Source organism: Sturnus vulgaris, chromosome 8 (genome assembly GCF_052056855.1).
Source record: "Sturnus vulgaris isolate bStuVul1 chromosome 8, bStuVul1.hap1, whole genome shotgun sequence".
NCBI classification, from domain to species: domain Eukaryota; kingdom Metazoa; phylum Chordata; class Aves; order Passeriformes; family Sturnidae; genus Sturnus; species Sturnus vulgaris.
The window spans coordinates 18,691,602-18,712,168 of record NC_142250.1 but is presented as its reverse complement, the minus strand read 5'-3'; the positions used below and the strand labels follow the sequence as shown (position 1 = coordinate 18,712,168).

The 20,567-nt window shown below is 37.8% G+C and overlaps 1 protein-coding gene across 1 annotated transcript in view; it reads left to right on the top strand.

Annotated features, from left to right (window-relative positions):
* TM9SF3 (transmembrane 9 superfamily member 3) overlaps nt 1-18,931 on the top strand; it is a 46,281-nt gene extending 27,350 nt beyond the window's left edge. The window contains exons 9-15 of the mRNA XM_014879936.2: nt 578-708; nt 9,118-9,257; nt 10,786-10,854; nt 10,946-11,092; nt 11,250-11,333; nt 11,447-11,523; nt 15,995-18,931. Coding sequence (XP_014735422.2) covers nt 578-708; nt 9,118-9,257; nt 10,786-10,854; nt 10,946-11,092; nt 11,250-11,333; nt 11,447-11,523; nt 15,995-16,062 — 716 coding nt within the window. The 3' untranslated portion in view covers nt 16,063-18,931. The remainder of the gene's footprint in view (nt 1-577; nt 709-9,117; nt 9,258-10,785; nt 10,855-10,945; nt 11,093-11,249; nt 11,334-11,446; nt 11,524-15,994) is intronic.
* The last annotated feature ends 1,636 nt before the right edge of the window (nt 18,932-20,567 follow it).

The window sequence follows — 20,567 nt, the reverse complement described above, 5'->3', positions numbered from 1 at the left end:
AGCCCAGTTTTCCTGTATGTTAAATGCTGTGGTGTTTTGCTTTATACCAGGGATAACCATTTCCTTAATGCATCCTGACTGTGTGTGATCAGCTTGGTTGGATGAAGCCAGCCCAGAGCAGGTGCTGCCTGGAAGCAGCTGTAGTGCTGAGTTGTCCTGGGAGCAGTGCTGAGCCTGTGTTCTCAGTGGGAGCAGGTTCTGCATGGGGCCAGCTCTGCTTCATCTCTTCTCTTCTGCAGCTTCATACACCCTTAGGTTTCACACCTCAGGTTCTTTGCCAGCTTAGTCAGCATATGCTGTTCTTCAGCTGAAATGTTCTCATGCTGTATCCCTTTTCTTGTCTTCTCACCTGGCCTACTAAATTGATTAATGTGCTGTATCTTGTGAGTTACCAGGAGGCAGATGAAAATTTGTTTGCTCTTAGCTCTGATATGGATGTAGTATGTTGTTACTTATTTCTTTTGTCTTTTATGGGAGAAGTAGTCAAACATATAAATTCTGGAATGTTTGCTCATAAATAAATAAATAAAAAACAAGCTGTATCTTACCAGTCCCATTGTAATGTCCCTTCTTACAGGAAGGCGATGGATAAAGCAGATGTTCATTGGAGCCTTCCTTATTCCAGCAATGGTGTGTGGAACTGCCTTCTTCATCAACTTCATTGCCATCTATTACCATGCTTCAAGAGCTATACCCTTTGCAACCATGGTGAGTTGTTTTATTAGAGAATTTAAACTACACTGTACACACAGAAATTTATGAATTTTTAATCTAAATACATTTGTGAGTTGTAGCTTTAGCTAATTACAAATTTATCATGGGGGAGGTTAAGGTGCTTCAAGTGTAATTCATTTTAATCACACTAGCAACAGCTGCTGGATGCCAAAAACAGTCTTATGTCTGCTTAAAGTGACACTTCTGCTTTGTATTTAAGCTTAGTGTTTTAACAATGTGGAAAGTTAGCAACTTGAATTTCCTTCTGGATGGCCAGTGCAAAGTGTTTATAATATAAAGTGAAATACAAAGAGATTCAAAGTCAAAAATACTTCTAAGTCATTGCAATCAAGCAAAAAAAAATCAGGCAACAATATGAGATAAGACATTCTGAGCAGATCTGTCTTTACAAAAATGACTTACTCTTTTCACTTTGTTTAGTGTTATTTACTGTCCAGTTATGGTCTTGTGTCTGTACATTTTCCCTATCACTTGAAAACGATGCTTGTTGTTGTACTTTTTCATTTAGTCATGATGACTTTCTCTATTTCCTTTGTCAGGACTTTGTGTTGGCCCCTGTCAGGCAACCTCAAATAATCATGTGAATAAAACGTGGGCAATAATCATGTGCCACTCAGGCAGAATTTCTGTTTCAGCTTGTAAGGGTTAGTGTTTTAAAGCAGAATTTTTTTGAAATATGCACCATAAGATTGCTTTTTCTAGTTTTGTGCAATAGCACTGTTAACTTAAAAGAATATCTAAATACAGGAAGCCTTGTTTTCTTTTCAGTAGTATCTGTAGCAGATCTCGGAATTTAACATTTTTATAAATTTCTTCTTTGCATATCAGTTTTTGTGATATGTTAGGCTGTTCAAATAATTCAGAGACATTCAAGTAGCCTTGGATTTCTTCTTAGTTCAAATCTACCACAAAATGAAGCTTAATATCAGAAGTTTCTGCCTTATATTGTATTATTTGGGTTTGTGATGAGAATTCAGTATGTGACTGAAAATAATTCTAAAGAACACGTTGTTAATGAATGAATGTGATAGAGATTATAAATGGTAAGAAGAGAGACAATTCTTCAGGCAAAGACTTTCAATCAGTAATTTTTTACTGGTGGAGGAGTCATTCTGTATATGTTGCTGGTTCTAGTCACCTCCTTTTTAACAGTATTATCAAAGCATGCCTAAATACCAGCTTTTTACATTGCATTCATTTTTATAAAACCACTAACTATAATATGAAGCTGAACATGTAAACTCTTCACTTATTTTTTCTGGTTTTCTTCTTCGAGAAATTAGATAAAAATTCTGTCTTTGGGTATGTTTCTGTTAGTTGGTCAGTGTTCCAAAGCACCATTGTGTTGTTTTTTCTTTCCTGCACTAGCAACCATATGCAATACTGTCAGAAAAGTTTACAGCATTGATCTTTGATATGTGCAAAGATACTCTGTTGTACTGCTAAGCAAGCAGTAATGGTATCCCATTTCTCACTTGTATTCCCATCTGGAGGCCAGGAATGCTGTTCCACATGTGCTGAAGTTTGTCTTGTGAATTTGTTCAGCTGATTTGTATTTTAAGACCATGGGCACGTGCATGGAAAAGTTAATGGATATATAAATCATCAGGGTTCACTTCATCAGGATGTTAGGACTCTCAGTACACAGTGATTTTAATGTTTGCAAGGTTTTATGAAAGCATTTGAATCATTGTGACTGTGGCAATAAAACGTAAGTGGAGTTAGCAGACAAGCAGGTTATGAATCGGAAACTTCATCAGAATGAGCAACGCTCTAATGACTTCAAATCAACAAGCTGGTTTGTAGGAGGAAATGGAAATTGTTTGCAATTACCATGTTATGCTTCAAGTTGAAGTCCCCAGGAAGCCCTCTGGCTTTATGGATGAGATCCCTTTGTGTCTCTCCACCTCTGTTTTCAATGTAAAGAAGCTTCCAGAATTGTCTAATGCAAATTTGCTGCTTTCTTGGGGAAATAAAACCTCTGCCACCTAAATGTACTAGAACACAGAAATAACTTCCTTTACCCTGACATGTCTTGAAACCACTCTTCTTGATTTAAATTGCTGGCAAGTATTGCCCCCTCATCTTGACTGTTGTAAATCTGGAAAAAGCAGAAAGTGAGTTGCTGAAAAAAGTTCTTTAACTGAAAGGTTGCTAAGAAACTATTCTTAAATATGTCATCCTGTACTTGGCCAGTTTTGCATTGCCACTTCCCAGTGAAGTATCTCAGTAGTCTCTGTGACTTAATTCTTCCCTCCAGAGGGGTCTTCCTATGGAATTTAGGCAAGGGCAGCTGACAGAATCAAATCCAGGGCATCCAAACGAACACCCAGTTGCTTTCACCTACCTGGTGTCTGCTTTTCTACACTTTGTCTTGAATTCCTCAGATTGATTGGGCTTCATGCATCTCATTATAGTCTGTTTTGAACTTTAAAACTTCATTGACCTTGTATAACTCATTCCTGGTGTCTGGGATCTCCTTGAAGATGTGTCAGGGCCTGGGAAGATGCAAAGCTTGTTTCTGAAACCAGTCTTCACTCTTACAACTCCACCCTTAGCCCTTTTAGATGTACTTGCAAGCTGTCTTGCCTATGGAATGACAAACCTGCAGTGAAATAAGCCATGAGCATGAACAAAACCTTTATCTCCTCCTTGGGGTAGTTTTCAGCTGCCCTTCCCTTCAGAATGATACCAAGAATATGACAGATTTTATTCAAATATGAGACCTTTTTAAAACTTAATGCATTAAAGCTTTCCAGAGCTTCTGAAGGAGACATAAAATCTGTACTTTTTTCACTTATCCCTTCACCTTTCTAGAAAAGCAATGGGTACTGTTCAATTATTCATGCCTTTGGAGTCCAAATTTGTTCTTTGGTGTATCTTACTAGTGAACATTGAGTTCTGAAGTTTTTATATGTCTTGACTTAGTTTCTGTTGATGTTTATCAGTCTTTCTGGTGTATTTAACAATCATCTTTATATTTTTTTGTTTGAATTATATGTAAAAAGTGGAGCATGGAAGATTTAAGAAGAATTTTAAATAATGGTATGTGAAGTTACTTCTCCATAATATGTTTGAGGAGTATGGTACTGGTTCCATGCAGAAATACTGACTAATGCAGAATTTCTACAGAGTACAGTATGATTGGATTTGAAGGGACCATTTTAATTCTGGCATTTCATAAGTTCTGACTGCTTACATTCTTCTGTGAGTGATGCATAATTTAAAGATTTCCATTAAGGCTACTATGACTAATGTAATATTCTGACTGCAAAATCTATGCAGCTTCTATTAACTGTTTTAAGATTTATCATTTTTGTTTTGTTTGAACAGGAGGTTCCTTTGTGGCTAAGGTTTCCAGTGTGCATTTTTAATGGTTTAATTAAATAAGGTTAAGCACACTGCATTTCTCTTGGGATTGCGACCCTGTTGTTTGCATCTTTTGTACCTTATTTTGAAAAGAAAAAACTGTCTCCTCCAACAGATAGTTTAATCCAAACTGCAGCTTTCCCTGACAGCTTTGAGTTGATATGAGTATTGACTGCCACTAAAAAAAGAGGACCCGGTAGTGCCAATGATGTTCATGCCTTGAACCAGATAAAGAAATACACCTGGCTAAAAATAGGAAAAAAATCCTGTTACATATATTCAGCAGGGTGCTTCCTCAAATTGCTTGAAAGTGACTGTGCAGCCCTTGGTCAAAGCCCTTCATTTTGCTAAAAATAGACGCAGCTTAATTCTTCTGCCTACATTTTCAACAGTTCAATTTATTTCCCAAAGCAACACTCTAGATTAACAACTTAGTTGTATTAAAACTAATAACACTTTATTTTGAAGCCTTGTATTCTATTCTTTTTCTAGTAATGTTTGGATAATGTGCAGAAAACTGTTGTGTTATACAAATTTAGTAACCACTGTATGGGAGTGAGTCTCATGACTGAGAGTGCATTTTGGTAGCTGACAGGGAAGATCAAGCTGCTGCTTTGACAGTTAATTTTTATTGCTTTTCTTCCCTGTGCATTAAGCAGACATGACACCATAGCCTGCCAGTAGCTGTTTAATATTAGATATGCTCATAAAAATTTTAATTATCACCTTTGAAAGAAGTTTAATCTACAGTTGTCAAGAAATATGAAACACATGGCACTAGGAAATAAATTATATCCTTCTTGACAATGTTTCCTTTCAAATATGGAAAACTGAATTCTGCACATTCAGTCAAGGGCAGTAGAATATTCTTCCCCCATCAAAACAAAAAGGAGTTAGAAAAAATGCAGGCTTGGTGAGGTTGACAATCTCTTCTATGGCAACTAAAACCCACCAACTAAATCAGCTGCTCGTGTATAAATAAGAAATTTTGTACAACAAAATTGCAACAGTCAAAAGAAGTATTTTTTAATGTACTGACTTGGTACAAAAAGCTCACGTAAATTACATAATTTGTTTTGGGTAACATGGATTATAGAGAATCTCTGCTTGTTTGCTTGATGAAAAAACAGGTTTGAAGATGTGTTTGCCTCTTTGCATAACTTATGTTTTATGAAGTAGTTAGAACAGGTTCTCTGAATTTCTCATGGCTCATGTTACAGTAATAACTCTTAGAGCACTCATAAAGCCATAACTTTCTTATCCCTGCCTGTCACACAACTACTATTCTTGGGATCGGATTTTTTAGTATGTTGTCAGTGACTTTGGCAGGAGGGTAGATGTGTGTTGATCTTGTCTTCATTTCTCCTTTCCATTTGTGATGGTGGAGGCCATTAAGTGCCTGAACTGCTTTTCCCATTGTATTCTTACTCCTGCAAACCTTTTAGGCAGCAATCTTGTAACTTCATCTTTAAGACACTTTTTACCCCAGTACCGTGTTTGCTTCAGTTGGGATTTAGACTCTGTAGGTTTGGATATTGCCCAGCCTGCAAACATTGTCCTTGCCATCTGTGGCTACTGGCACTCACTACCTGTTTAGTTTGAGTGGAGGGGCACTGATTTTACCTCAGACTTGTAATTAAGAGGAACATGCCTGAAAAACACCAGCTATCTCCAGCCATCTCTCACATCCACAGAAGGCTTATTATTGTCAAGAGTGAAGAAAGTTGTTTTATCAGTCATCAGTCTGAGCAGGTAGACTACCTATGAGTTAGACAAGGAGTGGAAAGCAAGAAAGAAGATGCTGCTGAGTTCAATGTGGTGCATACAACCACAGTGCTGGTTTTGTTGGTCATCTTTCTAAGACCAGCAGCTTGCTGTCACTAGGGTGGTCTTATCTCAGTGGAAAGAACATGCATATCATCTTCATTTTGGACAGTGGGAGTAGGAAGCATTCCTGAGCCTGTGCTATGGCTCATCCTTGTTTGCTCAATTGTGTCTCTTTTGCACTCCAGAATTAGCTTAGATAATTTTTAGATTCCTGAAATGGCTCCAGGATAAAAGGAAAAAAATGTACTTCACTTTCAGGTGTCCTCAGAACACAGTATAGCATTAAGACAGGTGGTATTTCACTGTTTAACAAAACGTTGACTTTATCTAATGCTGCTGCTAGGTATCACTGAAGATGCTGGCTGTTATATTTGAAATCAGTTTATTTTTTAGCCAAATGGATAACAGAATGTAAGATGCTACACCATTGTCAGTCATACTTTGACTGATCTGATAATGAAACCACAAGCACTCATTTTCTGATTTTTCTGATGGATGCCAATTACAGGTGTACTGGGGATAGCTTTCCTGTAGTTACTGAAGTCTTTATTCAAGGAACCTTGGTCTGTCTCAGCTTGTTTTCTGCAGATGAACATTTTAGATTTCAAAGCTACTGCTGAGTCAGTTTCCTGGATAACACAACTGCCAAGCTCTGCTGGATCAGGTTGACCCCATTCCTTTCCCACCTGATTTCAAGCCATTGAGCTCTGCAGAGGGTGTCACTAGAATGAAATGCTACTTACAGCCTTGTTTTATCCAGGAGTTTGCCAGCTAATCAGTAATTAGGCCTGGATGTTCCTTGTTTGGTTCCTTGTGCAAGGTTATAATCTTTCTGTGTGGATTCTGTAAAATAGACACATCTTGCAAGATGGACAAATACAAAATGCTGAGTGTTGTTCCAGGTGAGCTTAGAGTCCAGGGCTGTTCCTGGGCAGTTTCTTTGTGCAGTAAAGCAGTGGATTCTCTTTCTACCACTGTCCCCAGTCAGGCGAAATTTCTAAGATCAAGAAATTAAGCTACAGTGATCTTAAAACTTGCACTATAAAATAAATAAAATTGTGGCTACATGAGCAGTACAGACCTTTCATGCTGCCTGGACCTGAGCTTTCTGCCTCAGCCAGGTGTGACACCTACCTGCCAGAACAACACCACAGAGCACGATGGACTACCCGACACATCCGGAGGGCCCTGCTGCAGGAAGCAGAGCACACTCCTCTTGAAAATGGAAGTGGTTTCAATATGTTCAGCTCAGAAATTCTTTGGATCCTATCCAAGCCTTAATTCTTGAACATCTCTTCTACCCACTGCACCTCAAACAAGCTGGGACTTTTTGGTTAGGATTTTAATAAATGTAGCACTCAAGATGATGTTCTTTGATGTTCCTGATACTTTTTGACGTTTTTCTCTGAAAATTCCCATCTGCTCATTCATTCAGACGGAGCAGTTTTCAAGGGCAGAACTTGTATCCATTAAAAGAGTTTTATGCTTCTCCTGTAATTTATTCTTAGGCAACCTCAGTGTCCTACTTAAATCATTATGCTTGCTTACCTGTGTTTTTTGAGTAATGGAAGAAGATAAATGGGAGATACTAAATTAATTGTGTGAAAACTGCTTTATTGTTATTATTTATACTTCAATTATAAGTACAACTTAATGTCTCCTTATTTACCAGTGGCACTTCATATTTAGTGGCTCATGAAATAGTTCTTTAATAACCTCTCCTCAAAGATATACAGAGCAGTCTGGAAAGTGCTTCTGCTTGTTGACTCACCAGTTTGGTGTACCCCTCCTGTGAAGCATGAAGGCTTGCACCATCCAACCCCAGGCAATGTTTTCCCTTCACATCTGACCTCAGCTAGCCAGTAATAGAAAAATAACCCACTGGCTTTAGTCAAATGTTTCCTTAAATTTGTGTGATTCACCTAATGCTGAGTTTGTATTGAACTAATGTCACTCTTTCTTTTCAGCTGCTTGCTGTAGATTTCTTAGATACAGCATACAGGAGCAGCTTCTATTTATCCTCAGACTAACTGCTTCTTAAGCAAGTCAATGTGTGCTCTTAGATCTGTTCTGCTCTCTGTTATTTTGCATTAATCTGCTGCCATGGACTTCACATTCTGCTGGAGTGAAGACAAATGTAGCTCCTTTGCTCAGGAGGCACCAGGGTGTACACAGAGCCTCAGGCAACAAAGCCATTAAAGGCAGTATTTTCATATGTTTGCATAGAAAAGGTCACAGGGTCAGTATTTAGTACTGTGGTGATTGCATTATGGGCAACTGTTCTGTCTTCAGTTATCAATATCAAAAAGTTACCAAACTGTCTCATGCTATTTCTTTTTGTGTTAAAGAGTTACAAGTAGAGAATGTCTTGCTTAACACTTGAAATTTTCCTATTTTTTGGGAGATAAATTATGTTGCCTTTAAGGAATAGAAAAAATAGAGCTGCATAAGCATAGTGGCATAAAAAGATTCATGGTAGATTTTGAGAGAGGCTGTTCCATTGGAAAGAGCTGGAGCATTGGCTTGACCTTTCCTGCACTGTACATAAACTTGATTTCTATGTCTAAGTAGGGTTGTTGTGCTTCTAAATTGTGTGCCTTTGCATGCCAGTGGTTGCTGGTTTGTCAGTCTGTGTTCTTGATTGCCTGGTTGGTGCATAGTGGAAAAAACTGAAACCAAAACTGGTAGCATTCTTACGTAGTTTTGTGATTCTTATTGGGTTGGTTGGCTTGTTTTTTGGTTTTTTTTTTTAATTGGATTAAAAATTTTTACCCAACAGTTGTAATTTTCAGTACATACCTAACTGCTAGATGTTAATTCCTAGAGGTAGCACTCTTTGCAAAACTGTAAAAGATGCTGACAGCACTTTCTATTATGAAGTACTATGAAGATTTCCTTTTATTTCTTGTGCAATGTATTGAGTATAATGACTAGGTGGAAGCAGTAAAGCAATCTGTAATGGTTCTATTCTCTCAGCTGATGGATGAAAATATGCTTAATAATGTTTATTAGAAAGTTTCTCAGGGAAAAAATGTTTCTATTTGATAAAATATATATTGACTAATATTTCATAAGTAGGAGTATGATTCTACAGCAATAACTATTAAGGACTAATAATGGTTGATTATCTTCTATTTTTGCCTTAGACCTGTTTTTTTAATAGCAACTGTAATTTTTTGCTTGCAGGTGGCAGTGTGCTGTATTTGTTTCTTTGTCATCCTTCCACTGAACCTGGTTGGGACTATTCTTGGTCGAAATCTGTCAGGACAGCCTAATTTTCCATGTCGTGTCAATGCAGTGCCTCGTCCTATACCAGAGAAGAAATGGTAAAGATGAGCATAAATGTTAACTAGAAATATTCACTTCAGTACATTTAAAATGGCTTTTCTGCTGTTCAGCTTTAATGGAATAACTCCTTTTAATTTAAATTGACTTGTGCCTATAAGAGCCACTCAACTGACATTTTCTTAATATGGTTTTGCTTTTGAATTAAAACACCATGGTTAATAGTTGTAGCAGATTTTACACTCCTGGATCACTGATTCACATTTTGCCTGAAATGCTCTTTAATCCCTGTTTAAAGGGGGTGGTGCCAACTCAGTTCTTGTATAGATAAATTGACACTAAAACCTTTCCTCTTCATTTAATGCCTCTTACAGGTTTAGGATTGAACGTGCCTTGGAGGCAGAACTGTTCTGATTAATGGTCTCCTTACACAAGCTGAGACATATTTGCAGGGTTATGGTGGGGAAAAAGCTTGCAATGCTGTTCCAAATTTTGTACTTTTGTTGATGGCACAGAACCTAAAATATATTACAGGTATATGGTTTGAATTGTGAAGAAGCCTTTATAATTTTTGAAGTGAGTGTAATGTGGTGCCTAGTATCAAAAAGTATATTTAGGTTTTTGGAAAATTATGAATGCAGTCACTTTTTCCTGTTAATTTAATTCTGAGGTGAAAGCAGCAAGCTACGGAAATTAAAATATCAGAGGACTTTTTAATAGATTTTCTTGTTTTCCCTGTTCAGAGGAATGGAACAGACAGAGTGAAAGGGGCACTGAAATATGTAAACCTGTAATGTCCAAAAAGTGCAGCACACTTAGCCTCTTGTTAGTAGTGGGTTGTGTAGTTCAGATGTTAGAATTTAATTTATATTGTGACCTGTATCTTGGAAATTTGATGGATTTTTCTGGATCAGCATGACAGTTAAAGATACTTCACTTGACGATGATGAAGTAACACACCATCAACTTAGACAAGTCTGCCTATAAATAATAAAATGAGCTGCAAATTAAATCTGGTTACTAGCTGGATTCAGCATCATTGCAAGTACTACAGAGAGGTCACCTTTTAGTGACAGTGTCTTCTGCACATAGCTGGGTATTCATTTTAGCTGTATGTTCATGACTCAGTATAGCATTAAAAATGAGCACTGGTTCTTATTTATATAACCATTCTCCTGTGAAATTTTGCTTGCACTTTTTGCTGTATTTGTAGCCATCAACAGCAGTGTGTTTTCACGGCCTTCATTCAGGGATACGGCTTGATTGCTTAGGCCCCTTTTGTCAAGAAAGATTGTTTCTGTGGCTTTAGGACTGGTTAGAAGGCTAACCTTATCCCTGTAGGTGATAGGCACAAGCATGTTTTGTTTCAGCTTTCCCCAAGAGTAACAACTTCTTTTATCTATATGTGTGACATTTTTGAGGGAATTTTTCTAATCTGCTGGTATGAGACAGAAATGTTGTTAGCATGCCTTTTAAACAATATTCTGTGCTGTATTAATTATCTGGTCTTAATATGTTTATAAATGAAAAATTTAAATTGTTCCCTAAACTAATCTTAATATCTTTCAGGTTCATGGAACCAGCTGTTATTGTTTGCCTAGGTGGAATCCTCCCTTTTGGATCAATTTTTATTGAAATGTGAGTACACCAGCTGTTTCCCAGTTTGATTAAAAATTGCAATTTAAGTTAAATTACAATATCATCTGCATATTTTGTTTACTCTCTTCAGGTATTTCATTTTTACTTCATTCTGGGCTTACAAGATCTACTATGTTTATGGCTTTATGATGCTGGTTCTGGTTATCCTCTGCATTGTGACAGTTTGCGTGACCATCGTTTGTACGTATTTCCTGCTAAACGCAGAGGATTACAGGTGGTAAGTGTTGCATTATTTTCATAGTTAACCAGATTTTGAGACTTTTGTAGAAAAGCAGTGTTTCTTCAGTCCTGATGGGTCTTTTCCAAGTGCATTGTGCATCTTCTTGGGGAACTTTTTGGCTAGTTGTATGATGGACTTATGTGTTTACTTTTAGGCAATGGACAAGCTTTCTTTCTGCGGCATCAACTGCGATTTATGTTTACATGTACTCCTTTTACTACTACTTTTTCAAGACAAAGTAAGTGATCGTTTTCTTCCTTGAATGTCAGATTACTGTATTGTAATCAAGTAAGTTTTATTGATAAAAAACAGGGAAAACACCTGGTATAAATTTCTATCTTTCTTTTTCAGGATGTATGGCTTGTTTCAAACATCATTTTACTTCGGTTATATGGCAGTATTTAGCACAGCTCTGGGAATAATGTGTGGTAAGTTCCAGATATTTTGGCAGTTTTCTAACAGATTTCTTCAGACTCTTATTTCTGACTTTAGTTCGTGGTTTTGGTGGTTTTGGAATGTGTATGTCTGCAAGATCTGCTCAAAAAGTCTTTAAGAAGAATCTGAAGATTTTTCTGCTTGTACTTGGTTCCTACCTTATGTAGGAGATTCCTGTGGATTGTGTCTTCTGATAGGAAGATAATTTATGTACTGTGCAGGGAATTTCACCCTCTGTGCAAGCTTGAAAAACCTCAGTATTTGGCAGAAATCTTGCAAAATAAATTCCAAATAAAGTTGAGACCAAGCTAGCATTTTGCTTTGGATTTGTTACTGTCACCCAAGACAAGGAGCTAGGTGTACCCACTGATAGCACAATACTGATGATAGTGCTGTGTGTATCTTGTGGCATGTATATATGAGAGTGAGCAAAACAGAGGATTGAGAGCTTGAGGATAACATTTGAGAAATAAGTATTGCAGTATTCACAGATGAGGAGAGTGCAGGGTGCTACTGTGTGCAGCTGGATTTTGTTGCTTTTTAAGATACTTTTTTGACAGATGTTTAGAGAAAAATGCAGTTCATGGCAGGGAGGTCATCTGATGAAGCCGAAGACCTGTTCACATGTTAACTTTGTTTTCATCGTTTCCTTTATGACCTTCAGAAAGTGCTTCTTGATTCTTTTGCACTTTTCTATAAAGTTGGGGTTTTTGTGAGTGATCTTAATTTAATACTTCTTAGCAGTGAATGAATAGTCCTATAGCTAGTGGGAAAGTTTCTTAGAGTTATATTTGAAACATGAGATGTCTTACAGGAACTTACTTCTGTAAAGTATACATTTCTGAATATCTTAAGAGGGTGAGTAATAATGCAATGCTTTATAAAAAGGGGAGGGTATTTATCACTTAACAGCTGAGTACCTGTTCCCTTTATCTCCCATACAATGTAATTTTGCTTCATCAGGTTCTTGGCACATTACAAGGCTTCCCTGCTGTTTTGGTAGTCTTGCAGCCATTTTTTTTCTTTAATAGGCTTATACTTTTCGGCTCTAATGTTTTCTTTCTAAAGTACTCAGGCCAGTATTGATTAAAATGTCTGTGATGCAGAAGCCAAGCTTGTCCATCAGTTTCTGTAATTAAAATGTGTTTCAAAACACAAAAAAGGAAAATTGTCATATGCTTTCTTCTCATGGTGGAACACTATTTAATGAAATATTAGAGTAAAATCCAAATTCTTTAAAACCAGAAAATACTTCGGCACACTAAACTTTATTTCCACAGCTCTATTGAGATTTCTTTTTTGTCTTTTTAAATGTGTTGGACGAGAAGCTGTGAGATTCCTTTTTAGTGAGAAGTGCCGTTTTCAGCATGTGGAGTGGAGGGAAAAAATCCCCTGTCAAAAAGCATTTATGTAGGGAACTTGCAGCCATTGAGATCTAACAAAGACATTTGAGTTAAAGAATTGTGCAGTGTGTGCTACTGACTGTAGGTCTGTGAAAAGCGTGTGGAGCTGTACTTTGGAGGCTCACAGGGATGGGCGTGTTGGGTATCACAGTTGGATGTGAGATGAACCAGTTAGGGCCCAAAGCAGCCACAGGGAAACTCTCTGCAGGCATGGATCATCCAGCTCTGGGTTTAATGCCCTTGACAATGCCTAGTGAACTCAATCCCACATATACTGGGATGCTGTGATCCACAAAGTTTGCTGCTCTCTGCAGAGCATCTCAGTTCTGGGAATGGATAGCAGGGAGCACGTGAGAATTTCCAAACCTTTTGAGCTCCTCATGTTTCCCTCTTAGTGGGAGAAAAGGTTAAGACTCATTTCCCAACTTAGTGGAAGGCTTAGGAGCTACATAATGTAGAAGGGCCTCTTGCAATACCACACTTCAGCATTCAGATAAGTACTGTAAGTATACTTAAAGAGCTTTTAAAAAATTTGGTGCTTACAAAGTCACAACAGTAATAATTGGTAATTGGTTTGAAGTAATAGATGGGAATTAGTCTCTTTTTGCTTTGTGGTTGTTCTTCCTCAGTATTTGAATTTTTCTCTTTATTGAAAAGTGTGTTGTTCTGCTGAAATATGCTTGCAGTCTATTTCTGCTAAACCTGTATAGGCTATAATCAGGTTATAAATATCATCTGGTAAGGTGTTTAATTAAGTAAATTAAATATTTTCCTTTACTTTTTTTTTTTATTCAAATGAGCCAACTGCATGCATTTGAATCAAGAGGACATTCTTTAGTCCTCATTGCCCAGGGTTTCTGTCTCCCTGCCCCATGTTTTATTCAAGGCCTGGGAAGTAGCCTTGAGGCTTAACCTCTGCCTTGGGTATTGGCCATTAGTGGCCTTCATGGATAAGGCACCTCTCTGATTCAGAATAGGTTATGATTTGTTGATGGGCATGAGAGTGTATTGTGGTCTCATGTGACTGCTACTCTCTACTCCTCCCCCTTACTTCCACCTCATGCATTCTCTAGATCCCAAGTGAAGCACAGTTAAAGCTTAGTTCTCTCAAATCTCTGTGATACCTGGCATCACATCACTAGGGGAGCTCTTAAAGAACAAGTTCTGGAATGTATCTCAGTTTAGCAACAGAAATAGGCATTGGATCTGTTGGCAGTGTTTACTTTAACAGGAAAAGCTCAGTGAGTCTAAAAGCAGGAGTTCAGTGCCATTATTTTGTTCGTTTACTTCATAAGACAGAAGATTAATTTCTTGACAAGCTGCAGAAAAATCTGCATGTGCTTCTGTATGATTGCAAGCTCACATCACCTCTTCACAGCCTGCTCTTAGGTCTGTCCAAGTGCTGCACTGATCTCTCCTTGAACATTCAGACCTTCCTTCTGCTGCATCCTCAGCTTGCTTGCAAGCAGCATCCTGATCTTGTGTGTGCTGTACTTGTTTTAATCAAACTCTACTTTGCCCAAGTTAGTAATGCAAATCCCTTGTTTGCTGGCCAGTGGAATGGTTGCCATGATATTTATACAACTTGGAATGCTGTGCTGTACAGAAGCTGAATCCACAAGCTTGTTAGTGTTCCAAAAACATTGGAATGATTTATTATTATTTATTTAGGTTTGCCTTGTGCAGATTTCTTGATTGGGTATGAATGTTGGGCTTTTGAGGGTCTAAAAATCAAAACTTTGTGACAGCTTAATGGCTACTTCGTAAATTATCCCATCAGTCTCCAGGATTTAAAGAACCCTTCAGGATCTGAATAATTCTGTAGTCAGCAATGCCAGCTGCAGCTCTGTACAGCCTTAATACGTAAAGGCAAAACAACCACTTTATATTTTTACTGGAAAGTTTTGCATAAAAATTTTAGCATGGGTTTGACTTCTATATTTAATATGTCTTCTGCAGTTCTCGTGCATCCTAGTTCACTGCAATGCTTTGTTCTGGGCCTTTCTTCATTGCTTCAAGGATGGAAAAATATATTTTCTCTTAAGAGTGTTCTTTACCAAGCATCCAAGCATTTCATGTTAGGAATTCTCTGTAGTGATTTACAGCCCCTGACTTCTCTATCCATCCCGTATTGTATGACTGTGTTGGCAGTCAGACAGCAGTTGTCTCTAATTCTTGCCTGATTTTCAACTTCACTTCAAACATGATGATTAGCCAAATTGACTTACTCTCGTTTTGCTTGGAAGAGCTGGAGACATTCCCTGCTGATACTGTAAGACCACAGTATTTAGTGAGCCTGGCAAATCTGAGGTTCTGGGTTTGGCCAGGTAGGTTGCTGAATGTCTTTCTGAGAAGAGGCCTTAGTCCAATGCATTTCTTTAATTTTTCTGGATGTCCATAATACTGAAATATTTTGGGTTTAGCATAAACTGTTGCCCGTATCAAAAACTCAGTGACCTGTTCTCTTATTATTGCTGTGTCAATGCATACTTTGCTCATGACTCTTACTAATTTGAAAACCACAGGTTGCAATTTCTTTAACTACTAACTGCTACTTGTTAATGTCTTTGTACAGACCTCCATGGAGTGTAAGACTCCTGGGATGGGGATCTATTATTATTTGTGCTTTGCAGGAGGGAAGAAGCCATCTGCCAATAAAACACTCATCCAGAAGGCATGTAACTTATAATAAAAACCCTCCCTCCCATCCACCTTCCCTGCAGAGTGGGTGATTGTATGTTTTTTACCCTCTGCTCAGAAAAAATGGACTTGGTTATTGGCAGCAGTAGGAGGGCTGCTAAATTTATCAAGGCCAAGTGAGTGTGGCCTCTTGGTAAAATGGCTTAATGGCTTTGGATTGCTAGACAGGGGAAGTTCCTGTCAGCCATTCAGGGGGAACATGGATAATTAGTTTGAGAACAAGTCTTGCAGGTAGAGAAGTTCCTGTGTGCAGGGTACGTGTTTTATGTGACTTTCTGTTTAAGCGTGTGTGGTTTATATCGCTGGCTGGTTTTGATGATCAGCTCTCTAACATATTCAATGTTTTTGGTTTATTTTGCAGGAGCTATTGGTTACATGGGAACAAGTGCCTTTGTTCGTAAAATCTACACTAATGTGAAAATTGACTAAGGAAATAAGAAAATTGAACTATGGATCAGCTCCTGTTTTCCTGGGGATGAACTTGCACAGCAAAAAGCGCGAGAAGAGATTTGGGTTTTAACACTGGGCACTATATGGGTCTCCATTTTGTGGATGGCTTAAAGTAACATCTATTTCATTGATCCTAGGTTCTTACTGACTGCTTTCTCCAACTGTTCACAGCAAATGCTTGGATTATATGCAGTAGGCATTACTACAGTACGTGGCTAATCTTTCCCCCCCCAAAAAAAATAAAAAAACAAAAAACCTAGCTCATTAAAGATGAATAGACTAGCTCTCTTCAGTGAAGAGGACAAACAGTTTGTTTGAAGCATTTGTTCCATTCAATAAAATGAGGGAAACTTGGCTGCTAAAACTACTTGATTAGTAGTCTTCCTGGTACTCAACATTTCTAAATTATGTAAAAATGCTGTTCCAGAAAGATTACTCTTCTGATTTTTACTGCCATTGCCAGGATAGGAGGTATGTTTTGTATTTTCAACTCCAGGTGCTTTTTGGTTTATTTGCAATATCAACTACCCTACATTCATTTTTAAAAAATAATTTAAACATATATAAAACTCCCATATGCATGTAATATATCAGCTATTCTTCTAGTTGGACCAACTTCCCTTTATTTATCTTTAAAGTAATATCCAGCTACATCTTAAATCCATCCAAAGAAAATACAGTCTGAAGACAGAGTGTGTTCTCTGCAATGCAATTTACTGTACAGTTAGAAAGCAAAATGTTAAATGAAGAGGATTGTTTGTTTTTTAATAAACACTGAGGTCTAGATTAAAACAAAACCAACATTTTAACTGAATGTCTAAAGTGATTCTCCTTTTTTCCAAGTTAGTCTTGCATATTTTTTTGGGTTTGGGTTGAATGAAGATTTTTCCTTTAGACATCATACAAGGGGTAATAAGTGTATATAACATTAAATAATGTAACTTAGGTGTAGATCCCAAATGTATTTGGATGTACAGATTTACTACAGAGTACTTTTTCTGATGATTCGGTGTAAAAATGTGTGAATTTGGGTGGCTTTTTACATCTTGCCTGCCATTGCATGAAAAGTTGGGGTTTCTTCACAATGTGTGTATGTCATGCTTTTCTGTTCTATTTCTCAAGCTCTTACAGGAATTAAATTTGTAATTTAGAACATTTTAATTTTTGTTAATCCTCTCTGAACACTTGTGTAACATCAAAAGCACAGTTGCTTTAGAGTGTTCAGAAAACTAAAATAAACTTTTCAGACAAAAATGTTTTGATTGTGAAAATAGATGAGTTTGCAATTGAGAATGTTTGAAAAGGCAATACTGCTGAGAGCCAGTTTCTGTATACAATATTAGTGTGGTTTTCATCTATCAACCCCCCCCCCCCCCCCGCTTTGAATTCAGAATTTGCTTACAACTGTATTGTACAATACAACTCCAAAGTGAATGACCAACCCAAAGAGATTCTCCTTGGCTGTGGAGAAGTGTTTTGTGATCCACCCAGTGTACTGGGAAAAGTGTGGGGGTAAGTGTGGACTGAAATAAATGGGCAAATAAAGGTTAAGTCTTTCTAAGATGACTGTTAATTATGCACTATATTTAGTTAGAAAGATCCTGAATGTGTTTGTGACAGATTTGAGAGCCACTGGGCTTGATCTTTTCATGGGTTTTTTTTAGACATCTGCCATGTAGGGATGTTTTCATCAGTGTGGCTGTCTGAAATAGAGCACCGGCCATGGAGAAGGAAACTTCCTGAATTTAAAAAATGAGCCAAATATTTGTATTGATTAGCACTGTGCTGTTTCTATATAAAAAGTACTGATAACGCAGTAGCCACAATGAGAAACATCCATATTTAGCTTGGGTGAACTGTACAGGTAGGTAATAGTGGGAAGCAGTGCATGCTGCTGCATATGGCTTCTGAAAAGTATTTGAGCTTTCAGCTCTGGTTTTGCTGGCCAGTTTTAACCAGTCTGTCAGAAAATAAAATTAAGTTTTGCTTCAAGTGAATCATTGGTATCTGTAGGTGAACAGTGAGCTGCTAAACATATTTTTTTTGTTTGTTTTGAAGAATTCTAAGATGAGCATATAAACTGGGTCAAGAGTTAGTTCATCTTTGTTCCAAAACATGGAGACTTAAAGCAAATAATGGATTTTGTACTAGTACTTGCTAGTGCATACAGCTGTGGGAAGCCCTCTTTTCATCCATGTTCTCCTAAATCTGAAGTGAGAAGCCATTATCTCCACACAATAAATACATTAAGTACTCTGCCAAGATAAAAGTTTTTTTAAAGGGAATGTTTTGATAATGGGTCTGCTTCTCTGTTTAGAGCACTGCTATGTGATTAGTCTATCAGAAACTTCACTAAACCATTTGTGAATTTCATTTAATCACTTTTTAATGCCACGGGATGGTGGGCTGCCTACTTGCTTTTTCTATCCTCTGGCATTACTGGCTTTTGCATATCCAGATAGGATTGTATATCTTCTAAAGTGACATTGGAAAGATACTTTACTGCACAGGCTTTGCTTTTGTTTCTGCGAGCAAGTTCCTCCAGAGAAATACTGTGCTTAAATAATTGACATTTTTATACAGCCACCCTAGCATATAAGCTGGGAGTTTGCTTTGGTTTTCCCTTTTTGGTCTCTGAAGGAGTGCAAAATGTGACCAGTTTTCTACAGCTTGTCTTTATGGTTGCTGTTTGGGGCAAGGCTGTTTGTTCCCCTTCCCCCTCCTTGCCCTCCTCCCCAAAATATGGGTATAGCTTGAACCATCTTGCTTAATAGAAATTGGAAGCTCTCTGCTTAGATGATGTAGTCCTTCCTCTTTTATGGAAGAAATAAAGATCTTACAGACAATACTCACCATTGTTGTTTCTTAAGAGTTTTCTGGTTCTTGAATTCAGGCTTTTTGATAACTCTTCAGTTGGCTGCTTAGTGCTTTTCTTCCCACTTCTTGGTACAGGGGCCAGGGATTTAAGTAAATAGTTGCATAAGCAATAGCCAGTCTTGACCAAATATTTTAGGCAAATATAATTGTAAACATCTTCAATTGAGGCAGAGTGCAACATCGAAAGTGCTTCTTGAAATTCATATATGCAAATATATGGTGAATGCTGGATTGGAGGGAATGGAGACTGCAGATAATCATTATTTTATGCTCTTTTTGACATCTGAGTGTTTTGAAGCCACAGTGCCTATTAAGTCCTCTCCAGAATTACATTCCAAAGTGTATAAACGGCACACAAATTGTTTTTTGTAGGATAGCCCAAGGTGTATTTCTTCAACTAAAATTCCAGGTTAAAAAACAAACCCAGGACACTAGCACTTTTACAGTTCTGGTACTAAAACAGTAAAATTGATAGCATGTTCTTATCACTATCATTACTGCAGAGCTAACACAAATGAGAAAGTTGCATTTTGCTCCAACTTCAACATGACCATTATCTAGCCAAATTTGCCCAATGAAGTGTATATACACAGCTTCACTGAAGACAGTAAAATTCTGTAATTGTGCCTGCTTCAGGAACTTCTCCACTGGAATGTGTCCGGAAATCATCAGCTCAGGGAAGGACAAGTCTCCAGTCTGTGGACAAGGAAACTGAATAGCTGGAGTTTAGGGTCCTGCTCTCTTGAATGAATTCGTGACTCTGCAGCTTATGGTTCATTTCAAGTCTGTTGGAGCTGTAGATTGACGAAGAATTTTGGATCCCTTGGATCTTTTCCCAGCTAATGCACTATGGCAGAGCAGCCCTGCAATGGCTGTTTAGCACTGCTGCCATCTAAAATCAGTATCTCATACCAGGGTTAGCCCTGAAGTCACGAAAAGCCCCTGCTATTGCTGAACTTCTGTTGGAATACAGCCACACTTGAAAGTGTTGGAGCACTGTGTTTATGGGTTGCATTCTTCAGAGGCATCATACCTCATTTAAAAAAAAAAAAAGTTTTGGTGCCATGTTTTTTTCCAAAGCCTTTCAAGGGCACATTTTCATTCTGCTAAATGGCTTCAGTGAGAAAATTCTTAAAACTTGCAGAGGAGGCATTTACATGTATGTTCTGCAAGTAGTGTGATTTTATCCAGGAGTGCGTTTTCAGTTTGGGAAAGGGGTTCTTCCTTACTTTAAGTATTTGCTTTCATTCAGTGGTTCTGAAATTTTTATTCCAATTTTGGGGGTTTGACTTGTATGGGAAACCTGTAAAGATGAGGAGGATGCATGAATCCGGAAGGCTTTGTGTAGTTCTCAGAGAGAATAACTTTAAAGGGCAGAAATTCATTTGGGAAAAGGATAAGAAAATGGCTTTTTTTTCCTGGTGGACTAACCTATTTGGAAGACAGACCTTGAAACAGATAAGCTGTTAAAAATGTCATTGCCCCCAGCCCTGTACCAGTTACAGCGTTTTTATTTTCATCAGTGTATTTGCCACAGTGCAAAGCTTTTGCAAAAAACCAAGGACTCATCTGCCGTGAACAAGGGAGTCATATTGCCTGGTACCAGC